General features: G+C 34.4%; 1 protein-coding gene across 2 annotated transcripts in view; it reads right to left on the bottom strand.

The window, feature by feature from the left end:
• Positions 1 to 12,500, bottom strand: part of LOC115232556 — a 133,867-nt gene that overhangs the window by 6,633 nt on the left and 114,734 nt on the right. For both annotated transcript variants that reach the window (XM_036500497.1, XM_029802508.2), the window contains 2 exons: positions 7,180 to 8,482; positions 1,645 to 1,752 (listed from right to left, as the gene is read on the bottom strand). In XM_036500497.1, coding sequence (XP_036356390.1) covers positions 1,645 to 1,752; positions 7,180 to 8,482 — 1,411 coding nt within the window. The remainder of the gene's footprint in view (positions 1 to 1,644; positions 1,753 to 7,179; positions 8,483 to 12,500) is intronic.

Below are 12,500 nucleotides of genomic sequence, written 5' to 3'. Positions count from 1 at the left end.
CATGTCTTTATACCGCTTTTTTGGTTTATGTGGAGGTCGTTCTCCTTTAGCTAACTCTCCATAAAAGAGTTGTTTTGGCATCCTTGCATACATACATACATGTATATATATATATATTACACACACATGATGTAACCAGAAAGATTGCACAGTGCAAATTGCTTTGAGTTGTAATCATCTGAGGCACCTGCTTTAAGCATATGTATTTGTGTGTGTGTGTGTCTGTTTGTCTTTGGGTAAAACCTACCTCAATAAAGACTGAATAGACATGATGTACAAGAAGCCAGACAACTCTTCAATCACTTACATCTGTGCTTTACTTCAACTAATGACTGGGGCTTTCCAAGAAACAACTACAACAACCTTATACATTCAACCATATATTATCGATTTTTCCACAAGCAATATGCAAGCCTACAATCACTCCCTTTTTTGACAATACAAAGTGAAATATAGATTACAACAATGCAGTAATCCTGCAATATGTTACAAAACCTTGACCCAATAGCCCCTATGATAATACTTCTGCAATAATGTTTGAATTTCATGACTCAATAACTTAGAAGTTAAATGATTGGTCTTGAGGCTTCAATTTATTTCCCAAATCATTTTCAAACCTATAGCGATGATCCTCTTGTATCTTTCTCCAAAGTCAGTCCTGAACATATACTGTACAAGCTATTGGTGTAGCTCTGTATTTCTCTCTGGTTGTCTCTGATGTACTGATACCATTTGCTATAGCAGTTGATTTCCTGCATATTTTACTGATAGGGAAAACTTCTAAAGTCACTAATGAAAATTGATTTTTATCAGTTTTTCATTTTTGCAAAAGGTTAGGACCAAACACTATTACCAAATAACTGCTCCAATTTATAGCCATTTACTCATAAACTATTTTCAACTTAAAAATGATATCATCATTTGATGAATTATAGAATAAAAATTAAATATATTTATATTCTCCTTGGAGTTTTGGTGACACATCTGCTTAGGTTTTTGTTCAATAAAATTCATTTATCGCTAAACAAAAATATATATTTAGATAAAGATAGTTAAGGCCAGTCTATGGGGTAACCCTGGGTTTCATGTCCATAAAGCTTTCTTCAGTGTTTCTTCAGATTAGAGTTTGAAGAAACACTGTAAAGATAGGTGCTTTATGGATGTGAAACCCGGGGTAGCTCCATAGACTGGCCTTAACTGTCTTTATCTAATTACTCTACTGCTTCCCTTTTGGATTTATGAATATATATATATATCATCATCATCATCGTTTAACGTCCGTTCTCCATGCTAGCATGGATTGGACGGTTCAACTGGGGTCTGGGGAGCCCGAAGGCTGCACCAGGCCAGTCAGATCTGGCAGTGTTTCTACAGCTGGATGCCCTTCCTAACACCAACCACTCCGAGAGTGTAGTGGGTGATTTTATGTGCCACCGACACAGGTGCCAGACGAGGCTGGCGAACGGCCATGCTCGGATGGTGTTTTTTATGTGCCACCGACACAGGTGCCAGACGAGGCTGGCGGACGGCCACGCTTGGATGGTGTTTTTTATGTGCCACCGACACATATATATTGATAATCATACGTAAGTCAATAAAAATAATAGTAACTTGAATAGAATGTAAAAGATGAAATATGCTTACCTGGATCAGATATATAATCTTCAATTTCATAATCAGAGGAATCATCTGACATATCACCATCATTGGAGTCATGATCGTCATTGGAGGCTGTAAAACTGCTGGTTGAACCTGAAAATAAACTTAGGGTGCTAGTTTCAAATCTGAAATGGAGGCCTAGCAGTCAGCCACTGTTTATACTTGAAGAATTGAAACATCTACCAAGTGTATAAGTTCTCTCTCCTCAGACGAAGCTACTCTGCAACTGCTGTGGACAGGTTGGCTAGACACTCACATGCAGTAAATATAAAAGCTTAAAAAGTACTCACCATTCAACAGAATCTGTTTCATTCAAAGAAAATAATCTACTTAAATCTCTTATTTAATATGAATGTAAAATCCTGTATAGTGGGGTGTTTTCTCTCCTGATGTAACAAAAATTCCCCAAAGGACAAAATTTTCACAGAAGATTCAACAAAAACATGATACAATGAAACTAACATAGTACTAAAACAAACCGATTCAAAGCAACGAAGGGAAATAACTGCTAACTGCAAAAGAAATAGAGTCGTGTCCCCATTAGTTGACAAACCACTTGTTTCAGCAAATAAAACTCACCAAATGATTTATTTCAGCTTTATCAAGAATACATTTATGAGTAAGTTAATCCTTTCTCTTTATGTTTTTGTTGCTACAACTCAAAACTCACACTTAGTCTCTCTCCAGTCTCTTTATCACCTGAATATCTCCTTTCTCACTCCGTTTTTCTATTTATGAATTGTGCAGGAGATTCAGGTGTTTTTCGTTAGTGGTTCATAACACATTAACGTTTCCCTGTCTCCATTGCAAGGATGGAAATAAACGACTCAGATCAATTAAGATAAGCTAATAATTAATGAAGATTTTTCTATTAGTATTCTTAATTAATGTATTTAATTATTTAGTTAAAAACAAGCATTGTATTTACCTATTATTGCTTTCAGCCACTCCTTCACTCTAAGGTGTTCTGGCAGGCATGCTTAGAAAACTAAGTCAAGTTGGTAGTAATTGCAAATAATTACAGATAGTCTTGTGTTATCCTTTTTTTATATCCGCTTTCCAAGCTGGCACAACTTGGCCAGGTTGTCATGTACCAAGTAATTCTATGTTTGTTGTTACTGCCCTCCTACACATTTCAGTGGGAGTGGGATGGTAGGGTTTTTATGTTTGATTTTGGCATAGTTTCTACAGCTTGATGCCCTTCCCAATACTAATCACTTTACAAAGAATTTTACAGCAGTATTTGTTCTAGTGAGATTATTTTGTACCCCGAAAGACAAAATGAAGTCTTCACTGCATTCTGTTGCCTCCATTTGTTTCAGAGTGGATTGAAGTTCTTTTTATTTGAATCAAACTGAATTAACCCTTTAGCATTCAAACCGGCCATATCCGGCTAAAAGTATTCTGCCTGTTTTATGTTCAAATTGGCCAGATTTGGTCTCTCACACCAGCCCTACAATATTGTTTTAAAAATTAACAGCTACCTCATCAAAATCTCATAGCTACAAAATAATGCATGATTACTTCAAGGCAATGTGGATAAAGAAGCATTAATTTTAGAAGAATAATGTGAACACTAAAGGGTTAAGTTTGTATTGAATGTACCTAACTGTTCCTACCCACCCAGTCTAGAATGGAATTTCCCTTCCTCATTTCTTACACTAGATTATAAAAAAAAACAACATAATAAAAAAGAAAAGCTTGAAAATCTTCCCACAGAGCCACATCCTCTATATTGAATCTAGTTAAGTGACATTAACTTTGAAAGGAATCTTGCTGCAACACTTTTCTCCCGACTCATAGCTACAGGATCTAGTTATACAAATAGCTAACATCTTAACTATGAGAGTACAGTTAAATAAACATCTCCAATATGTAGTTACTACTTACTTCAGTAATTAGTAAAAATAAAATTCTCTTTACTTTTCCTAATTTATTAGTTAAATACATTTTTTTAAGTATAAGTAAACTAGTGTGGATAATAAAATCAGTTTTTACAAATATTACACTACACTACACAAAAAGAAAAGAAAAAGATCTAATATTCTTAATCTGGTATTGTCAAGAATATGGCATGTGAATTACAAATTGACTTGAAAAATATAAAATGATACAATTTCTAGCAAATCTAAAAGAAGCAAAGCACTCTTGATGATGTACTAACGAAACAGTCTATTGGCTGAAAATGATCAATCCATTTGTTGCAACTCTCATGCAACCAAATGAAGTTTTAGTCATTCAACATTTTTCAGCAGTTTATTGGATCAATATGAACATAGCACACTCAAAGTGCTCTGCTGTTTTATCTTAGCAGAATGTGATTTCAAGCTCACCATCACTTTGTAGAGAGTTCAACCAGAAGTGAACTAGAAGTTTTATCACTCTTTCATTACAGACATCAGCAACAGAAGGTAGTCTCTCTTCCCTCAATAATTCAGCCAGAAAGGAAAGTTAGTCTTAATGAGACATGTTCCAGCTGAATAAGGCATCAATTTGCAATATCTCTATTCTACAAAGCTACACACCATATATATTGATTTTCCTTCTTTTATTTCATCACCTTTTCTATTTACAATGCATTTAGGCCCAAAAGAACTTTCTTTGAAGAACATATTTATAATACTACTTCTGCAACATATTTAAGTCAACTTTTTTTATGCATTTCATAAATGAAAATAGCAAGTTTTCTCTACATGAATTAATATTAAAACCTGTAATCTCTAACTTTTGTAAGTGAGCACATGCTGTTGAACTACACTGAGTTATCAAACCACTAAGGATGGTACAAGTCTATTCTTCTGGTGGTACAAAGAAGATAAAAGAAATCTATTAAACATAATTTATTATTTTTGTCTCTTGCCTCCATATTTTCTACACATTCTTTGTGAATAAATCAGCTCAAACCAAAGTCTAACCACACCATTAATATTCATTATATAAAAAGCACCCACTACACCCCAGAGTGGTTGGTGTTAGGAAGGGCATCCAGCTGTAGAAACCTTGCCAGATCAAATTGGAGCCTGGTGCAGCCTAGTAGCTTGCCAGTCCTCAGTTAAACTGTCAAACCATGCCAGCATGGAAAACAGACATTAAATGATGATGATGAAATTGAAAATTTAATATTGTCATACTAATGTGCATGAGTCATTTGTAACAGCTGTAACCATTTTGAAAAGATTATTCTCCGCTTACACAATACTATCCAATGACAGCTGGAAAAATCTTAAGTGGTTAAAGGAATTAAGTTAATGGCTTAAGGCTCTCCTATGTATTTGTTGTAGTATATCTTCACTGCTGTATATGGCATCAAATACTCTAACTTTCCTGCCTTCAAAATCATTTCTTATTTAATTAGTATAGTTGTGCAAGGTAATGTTATGAAATTTGACTTATATTTGTGATTTAATCTCTTTGACCCATACTAGTATTCAATGCATAAAAACAAAACAAAACAAAACATTGTGTCACACACAAAGATTGAAAGCAAGTCAATGCAGGCCAATAAGCATTATTTTGTAAATTACATATCTTTGACACCTAGTGTTATATATATATATCATCATTGTTTAATGTCTGTTTTCCATACTAGCATGGGTTGGATGGTTCGACCGGGGTCTGGGAAGCCAGGAGGCTGCACCAGGCTCCAGTCTAATCTGGCAGTGTTTCTACAGCTGGATGCCCTTCCTAACGCCAACCACTCCGTGAGTGTAGTGGGTGCTTTTTACGTGTCACTGGCACAGGTGCCAGGCAAGGCTGGCAACGTATATATACATATATATATATTTAGTGAGAGAGAGAGAGAACAAGTAGCAAGATATTTATTACAGACTATATATTGGTGTACCATATATTATTCCAAATGCAGCTGAAAGGTTTATTAAAAGTAACAAACCAGATGAGACATTTAATGGGAAAGAATTTCAAATATTATTCCAATATAACTTAGCTAGTCTTAAACAAATAGAGATCAGCCCTCTTGATAAGTACATGCCTGAAGTATAGAACTTAAGTGTGGTGTTCGTATCACAGAAATCAAGAAGCTGCTTAACAGGTTTAATGAAAATTGATTGCTTTATATTTTTAAAATAATGATACAAAATTATCCCAATAAAACTACCGGAGAAACTGTGGAGTTAGGACAACTGGAAAAAAACAAAAAGCAATACAACTTGATACATGTGTGCATTTTACAAATATACCTCACAAAGGCGCTCACCTCTTGGATGTAGTTACTTGAAAGATCATCTAAAGTTTCAACCTATCTATAGTAATATATAGAATTGTATGAATCCTTTCAGTCTAGCAATCATTGCACTTTGGATTTTTTGCTCAGCTGTTATCAATAAACAAGCCAACATAGAGAAAAGTTGAAGCAAACTAAAAAATACCCAAATTATTTAACACTTTAACATTAAAACTGGCCACATCTGACCAAAATATTCTACCTGTTTCGTGTTCAAAACAGCCAAATCTGGCCTATCACACCTACCCTACAATGTCATTCTAAAAATAAACAATCATATTGAAATCTTGAAACTACAAGATAATGCATGATTAGTTCAAAACAACGTAAACAAATATGCATTATCTTTGACAGATAATCTGAAAGCTTAAAGCTTAAATCAGCTTTCTTGAACTTTATTCTTTTCCTACTCTTTATTTTCTATTTTTACTTCCTTTATTTTTAAAATAAATTACTTCATAGTTCATTACATCAGTTAAGTTTATCTTTCGAAGATTTCAATTTTTCATGTTAATATTATAATCCTCTTTCTTCATTAACAGAATAATTTATTTGCCCAGATACAAGATATGTACTCAGGTGGAGACTTTAAACTGTCAAACAGAAATCTTTATGTATATATTGTTTTTAAGAAGAAGAATTAGTTACAGAGGTTACAGCCTTATCAGAATTGTAACCATTGCATTTGGGGGAAAAGAATTTCCAGAGTAATGAAGTTCTAAGGAGATACCACTGAACAAGGTATTTTATACTGGGTTTAAAAGATAATTCTCACTCAGAGGGAGCGCTTAGCTAAGGCACATGGGAATGAATAGGTTGAGGTGGAGATAATATATCCCTTATATATAAAAGCATCCAAGACTGTAATGCTTAGCCTTTATATGGAATGTACTTTGCAGACATATACACACATTCATATGTGTACACTTACACTAACATACATATTAAAATATTGAAGAAGAGTCTCACCCAAAGCAGAAGAGAAATCATTTTGAGATTAAAAATCTTTGATGATGCTTACAATAAACAAAAGACAAAGGAGGCATAAGAGGCTGACAAGGATGAACAATAAAAAGATAAAGAATTGTGATAACTTAATGACTGATTGGTAGCCTGAATAGAAGTAAACCATGAAACATCTGGAATGAAATAGTTCAGGAATTTTTTTCAAGAGTTAATATAAATAATGAAATAAGAAATAGGAGAGTATATGAAAATGATCAGAAAATATATTTGAAAAGATAAGTTATTGTACACCATATTAAATAGTGACTTACTTATGCGTTCCCTCTTTATACTTTTAGGGGAATCTTCTTTGTGTAAAAGCTTTTTAATCTGTTCCCATTTCTCATCCATGGTTTCTGAGTGAGAAGTTGTGTCATTTCGAGAGATTGTCATATCACAGCTCGAGACTGTCTCAACTGGTGTCACACTACTCTGCTGGGTTTTCAGGGGGGCCTGTGGTACTGTCTGACATGACAATGGAGCCATCTGTTGGGGCTGTGTCTGAACTGACGGTGGAAAATGTGAAGTGATTGGCTGGGATTTGTGGGCTTGCATTGACATTTCAGATTCAGGTTGCAGTGATGGTTGGTTGCTGCAAAGTAACTGTTGTAAATGAACATTTGAAGAAGAGACATCTATGTCACTGTCCACTGGCTTATGACTGCAATCTCCGGTAGAAAAGTCCTCATATTTTAAAAACTTGTTTGGTACAGAGCCATTGCCATCAAACAATTTGAGAGCTGCTTTGCTCTTATTGCTATCTGTATCACAGGTAATGGTACATGATGGTGCCATGTGGTTTTGTTTGAGTGGTTTGAATATCTGAGAAGATTTTGTGGAAGAAGCATTAAAAGACGCCTGAACTCTCATTCCTCCAAGAGTAGGAGGTGCAGGATTTTCATCCCAGTTTTGTTGAAGTGTAGTGGACGTTTGCAGTTCGGAACGGTTATTCTTTGATATGGGGGTAGCTAAGAAATCAGACTGCAAATTCTTCATCCTTGAGTGGACAGTAGAAGTGATATTAGTACCAGTATTAGTGGTAGTGGCATTACTGTTGTTAGCAGTACCAACATTAGCAGTGCCATTACTAGGGACAATTTCATTATTACTGGTAACATAAGAGATTTCATCACATGTAAAATCATCAATGTTGTAGTCACCAAAATTCAGTTCTGCCAAAGTTGGCCCAGAGTCAGTCTTTTCCATTTGCAAGAATTCATGGAAGTCTTTGCTATCATTCCATATGGTATCTGTTGTAAATTGTGAAGCAGGGGAATTTGGTGCAACTTCGAATCTGGGTTTCACAATGAAGCTATCAGCATTGTTTTCAAAATGTGGCTTCAGATCAAATTCTTCCATGTTGACTGAATTCTGAGTTTGGTTTCCACTTGTCGGTAAATTTTGAATTTCAAGTTGAGGGAGTAGAGACAGGTCGTCTTTTTCCTGTTCATACATGTGTGGAGAGTTTGGACTGAAAGTAGTAGGAGATGGTACCATACAATAGATATCAGAAGGTAGCATGTGGTCAGAGCTATGAGGAGTATTTCCATACAAGTCCATGTCAATGTTGGTTGGCTGTAATAAAAACAAGAGGGAATTATAATTAGAAATATTGATAAACAAAAGAGAAATTGATTCCATTTAATCTATTATAACAACAAGAATAATAATTTTAACTTATTTTAATGTATCAGAAAGGAACAACCATTCTAGAGGCCAATGGTGTTGTACCCACCATACTGTATCCATAGTTACAGCATTAAACTTTAGAAATCTCAGTTTATTTTGTAAGCAGATACCACAAAATTTTTATTTCCTGATATCTTTCTCAATGTAATATGCAATAGCATTACTATAAAACTGATGAGTACTTCATAGACCTCTACAGGTAAGGCTATAAAAGGAGTTCAGTTCTATTAGTCCCATCTAAAAGTTAATTGGGCTGGTTACCTATTGATAGATACCTTTGATTATAAAGCACCAAATAATCTATTTAACTACTACTTTGTGAAATGAAGAAATAACAATAGCAACAGCAAGAATATATCAAAACAAAATCTAGACTGAATAGCAATGACCATGTGCATTAGAAGTCTGAAAGTAAAGGTTTCAAACAACATAGCTGATAGTCTACTACTTTAGAGAATATATTAGGTTGTCCCAAAAGTTCGTAAACACTTGCGAAAATTGAATTTTTACTTGCCAAGTACTAACAAAAACAACAAAAATTATTCCTCAAAATAAAGACCATTATTTTCCAAGGCTTTCTACGAACTTTTGGGACAACCTTATATATTACTCTAACTGTCCCAAACAATCAATTATTAACTTCCTTTTATCGTATGTTTTTCATGTTTGCATGGATTGGATGGTTCATTGTACAGCTCAGAGCCAATACAATCAGTTTTTTATGAAGCCATGAAATCTGAGATCTGACCTCAAATCTGAAAACTTCCCAATGAAGAGAAGGAACCATTAACTCTGATAGTTATGCCTCTATCTGAATTTTAAGAACCACTGTCATTTAATACATGATGTAGTGAATTACTGAACTGGGTAGGGAAATAAAAATATATTTCATTGTTAGTTTATACAAGACAACAAAATATGAATAACAATTTGAAAATATTTTTTTCAGCATCTATCACTGAAACATATAACAAAAGAAACTAAGTAAAAAGATATACAAAAAACAATACATTAAAATGCAAAAATAAAAAAAAAACAGTGAGAATTTTACAGCAAAAACAATGCAACACCAGATTTATAAAAACATTATATTTACAAGTTTCCCAAAGATGAACAGACTGTCTTTTTGTTTCATGTTGTGTAATACTTGTGTTAAGTGGCATTTGCTTTAGCAATTTATCCAACAGTTATTAGTTATAGTAGTAGAAAGAGAAACAACAATCTCAGTTTCCTTAAATTTATATTTTGGACACAGATTTTATCTTCATGAGAAAACTAAAGAGAAACTATATGTCCTGTTGAAAATGAAAGTGATACCATCTCGAATAATTTTCTTAGAAAGTAGATGTTACATTTGATCTTAGAAGAAGTAGCACTCATTAGGAATAAAACTTACAAAAGGATGAGACATTTATATGGAACAAGTATAAATTATAACACACATATTCACTAAACATATACACACACACATACACACACATGCATAAACATACATATACACCCACTCATCCGTGTGAGCAAAGACAGCTGATGTTTTGATTTTCATTTTAGATTAGGTTTCACTTTAGACTGCAACTACATGACAGGTTTGTGCACATACACAACAGCGTTTCTGTGTTTCTCAATTTGCTTCAGTCAACAAAGCTATAGTAACAGCCGGAGCCCCACCTCCAAACTCAAATGTTTTATCCATTAACTGAGTTTACAAGAACTACACAGAATTTTTGCTCTAATTATCAGGCATGTAATTTGCAATCATATAAGTTTTATGAATTTGGATGTCAGTTAATTTCTTTAAGACAATGAAATACCTATCATAGATTAGCAGAAAGGAAAAAAACTTGATCAAGTAGACCTTTTATTCTACAATAAAATATGGTAAGGGGAGGTGAAAATTCCTCCATTTAACAATATATATTATGTATGAGTGTGTGAATATATGTATACACATGCACACACACACACGCAGACATATATATATATATATTATATTAAATTAGAGATAAAACCACTATTAGGCAAATCAAACAATGAAAAACTTAAGCCAATACATAAAATTAATTAATTTATATTATTTTAAATATATATCAATATTATTAAAAATTTAATAAAAGATAATGAGTAAAACACTACGATCGTTTCATGGCTGTCCAATTCTTAATAATTCGAGTTATGGTTACAGTTTGGATTTATTCCCTAATATTTTATTATTAATTAATATATATGATGATGATGATGATGATGATATATATATTTGTTTTGCAAGATTTTTGATGTGAAGTCGCGTGTTGAAACAGATATTGTTGTATTTAGGAATGGTCATTTTGCCAGTTTAGCCAATAAAAACACATGCACTATATATTTGGTGTTACTTTGCTTCAGCGTTATTCATTTTTTGCATTAATCTTAATAATAAAAGTAACACCAAATATATAGTGCGTGTGTTTTTATTGGAGGGTATATCAGCTGAAACATTGTGTTAACACCAAACAAGATGAGGACAAATATCCATCAAATGTAAATAATGTACATAATTCCTCATCTCTTAAATAAAATTTATTTTTATGTAATTTTATTTCTCTAAATATATCACAACATAAGACATTTCTGACTTATTTTTCAATAGGTATAATTCTTTATCTATTATTCTATTTTGTCATATCCAGAACACACATTGTGGGCCTGGGATCCCATCGTCCCGCGGACCTGTCCGGTCGAGAGGCAGTCACAACACAAAAACGCTGTCTGCCGCGGCTGTTGGCTGCGGTAGGGAGCTGGGAGTCGCAGGAAAGGGCGCTCGCCGGGGAGGCGGTGGAAGGAACGGGAACGCCCTCGTTCTCGCTCCTTCTGCTTCTTCCGGCCCGATTAGCGCGCGTGCCGCTCGATCCTCCGTCTCCCACAATGCCAGACTGTCATCGTTGCGAAGTGCTGTGATGGCCGTGCCTCGCCCGCCCTGAATCGTGCGGCCGACACGTAACGGATTCCAACAGCAACAGCAGAAGAGGAATGACGACAACGGCGTTGGGTTAACTGTTTACTTACATTTTTCTAATGCCTGAGACTGCCCTTGGTTCTATGACAGTAACTTTTTGCTTTAAACTGATTCTAAATTAAAAGCTTCCATAAAAATTTCATGTAAATTCATGTTCTGAACACCAGCTTTATAATGACAGTGTTACTTTACTAAATTCATTATTTTCAAAATTAATTGACACAGAGTATATTTCAGTAAAAATATGGTAACAAAAGGGTTAATATACAGTTTTCACAGTTTCTTTTAAAGTACTTCTTTATATATATGTATGTATTTCACTACTGCCCACAAGGGGCTAAACACAGAGGGGACAAACGGATTATGTCGATTACATCGACCCCAGGGCGTAACTGGTACTTAATTTATCGACCCCGAAAGGATGAAAGGCAAAGTTGACCTCGGCGGAATTTGAACTCAGAACGTAACAGCAGATGAAATACGGCTAAGCATTTCGCCCGGCGTGCTAACGAGTCTGCCAGCTCGCCACCTTGCATTTATGTATATGTATGAATGTTCATATTCTGTGTGCATGAAAACTACTGAGCTACAAATGGTGACGTTTGCTGTCATTCCCCCATCAAAAAATCATTAGCTAGCTCTGGATTTCAAAGACGTGTGTAATAAGAGCTCCCTTACATCAAAAACAGGTAAAGGTTAGCAACATGAAGTGTGGCATCCAGCTGTAAGAGAATGCCCCATGCTAGCATGGAAAAACAGACGTCAAAATAAAAAGGAATATGTATACCAATGTACTATCTTTGAGGTTGCATGCCAGCACTAGTATATATTAAAATAACTATATGAAATAGATATAAAAAAAAAAGCAGTGGTAAATGATGTATCAGATTGAAGAAGTGGAGTATGTCAAAC

Source organism: Octopus sinensis, linkage group LG2 (assembly GCF_006345805.1).
Source record: "Octopus sinensis linkage group LG2, ASM634580v1, whole genome shotgun sequence".
NCBI classification, from domain to species: domain Eukaryota; kingdom Metazoa; phylum Mollusca; class Cephalopoda; order Octopoda; family Octopodidae; genus Octopus; species Octopus sinensis.
Note: the sequence above shows the minus strand (reverse complement) of the source record. Positions and strands in the feature narration are given on the sequence as shown.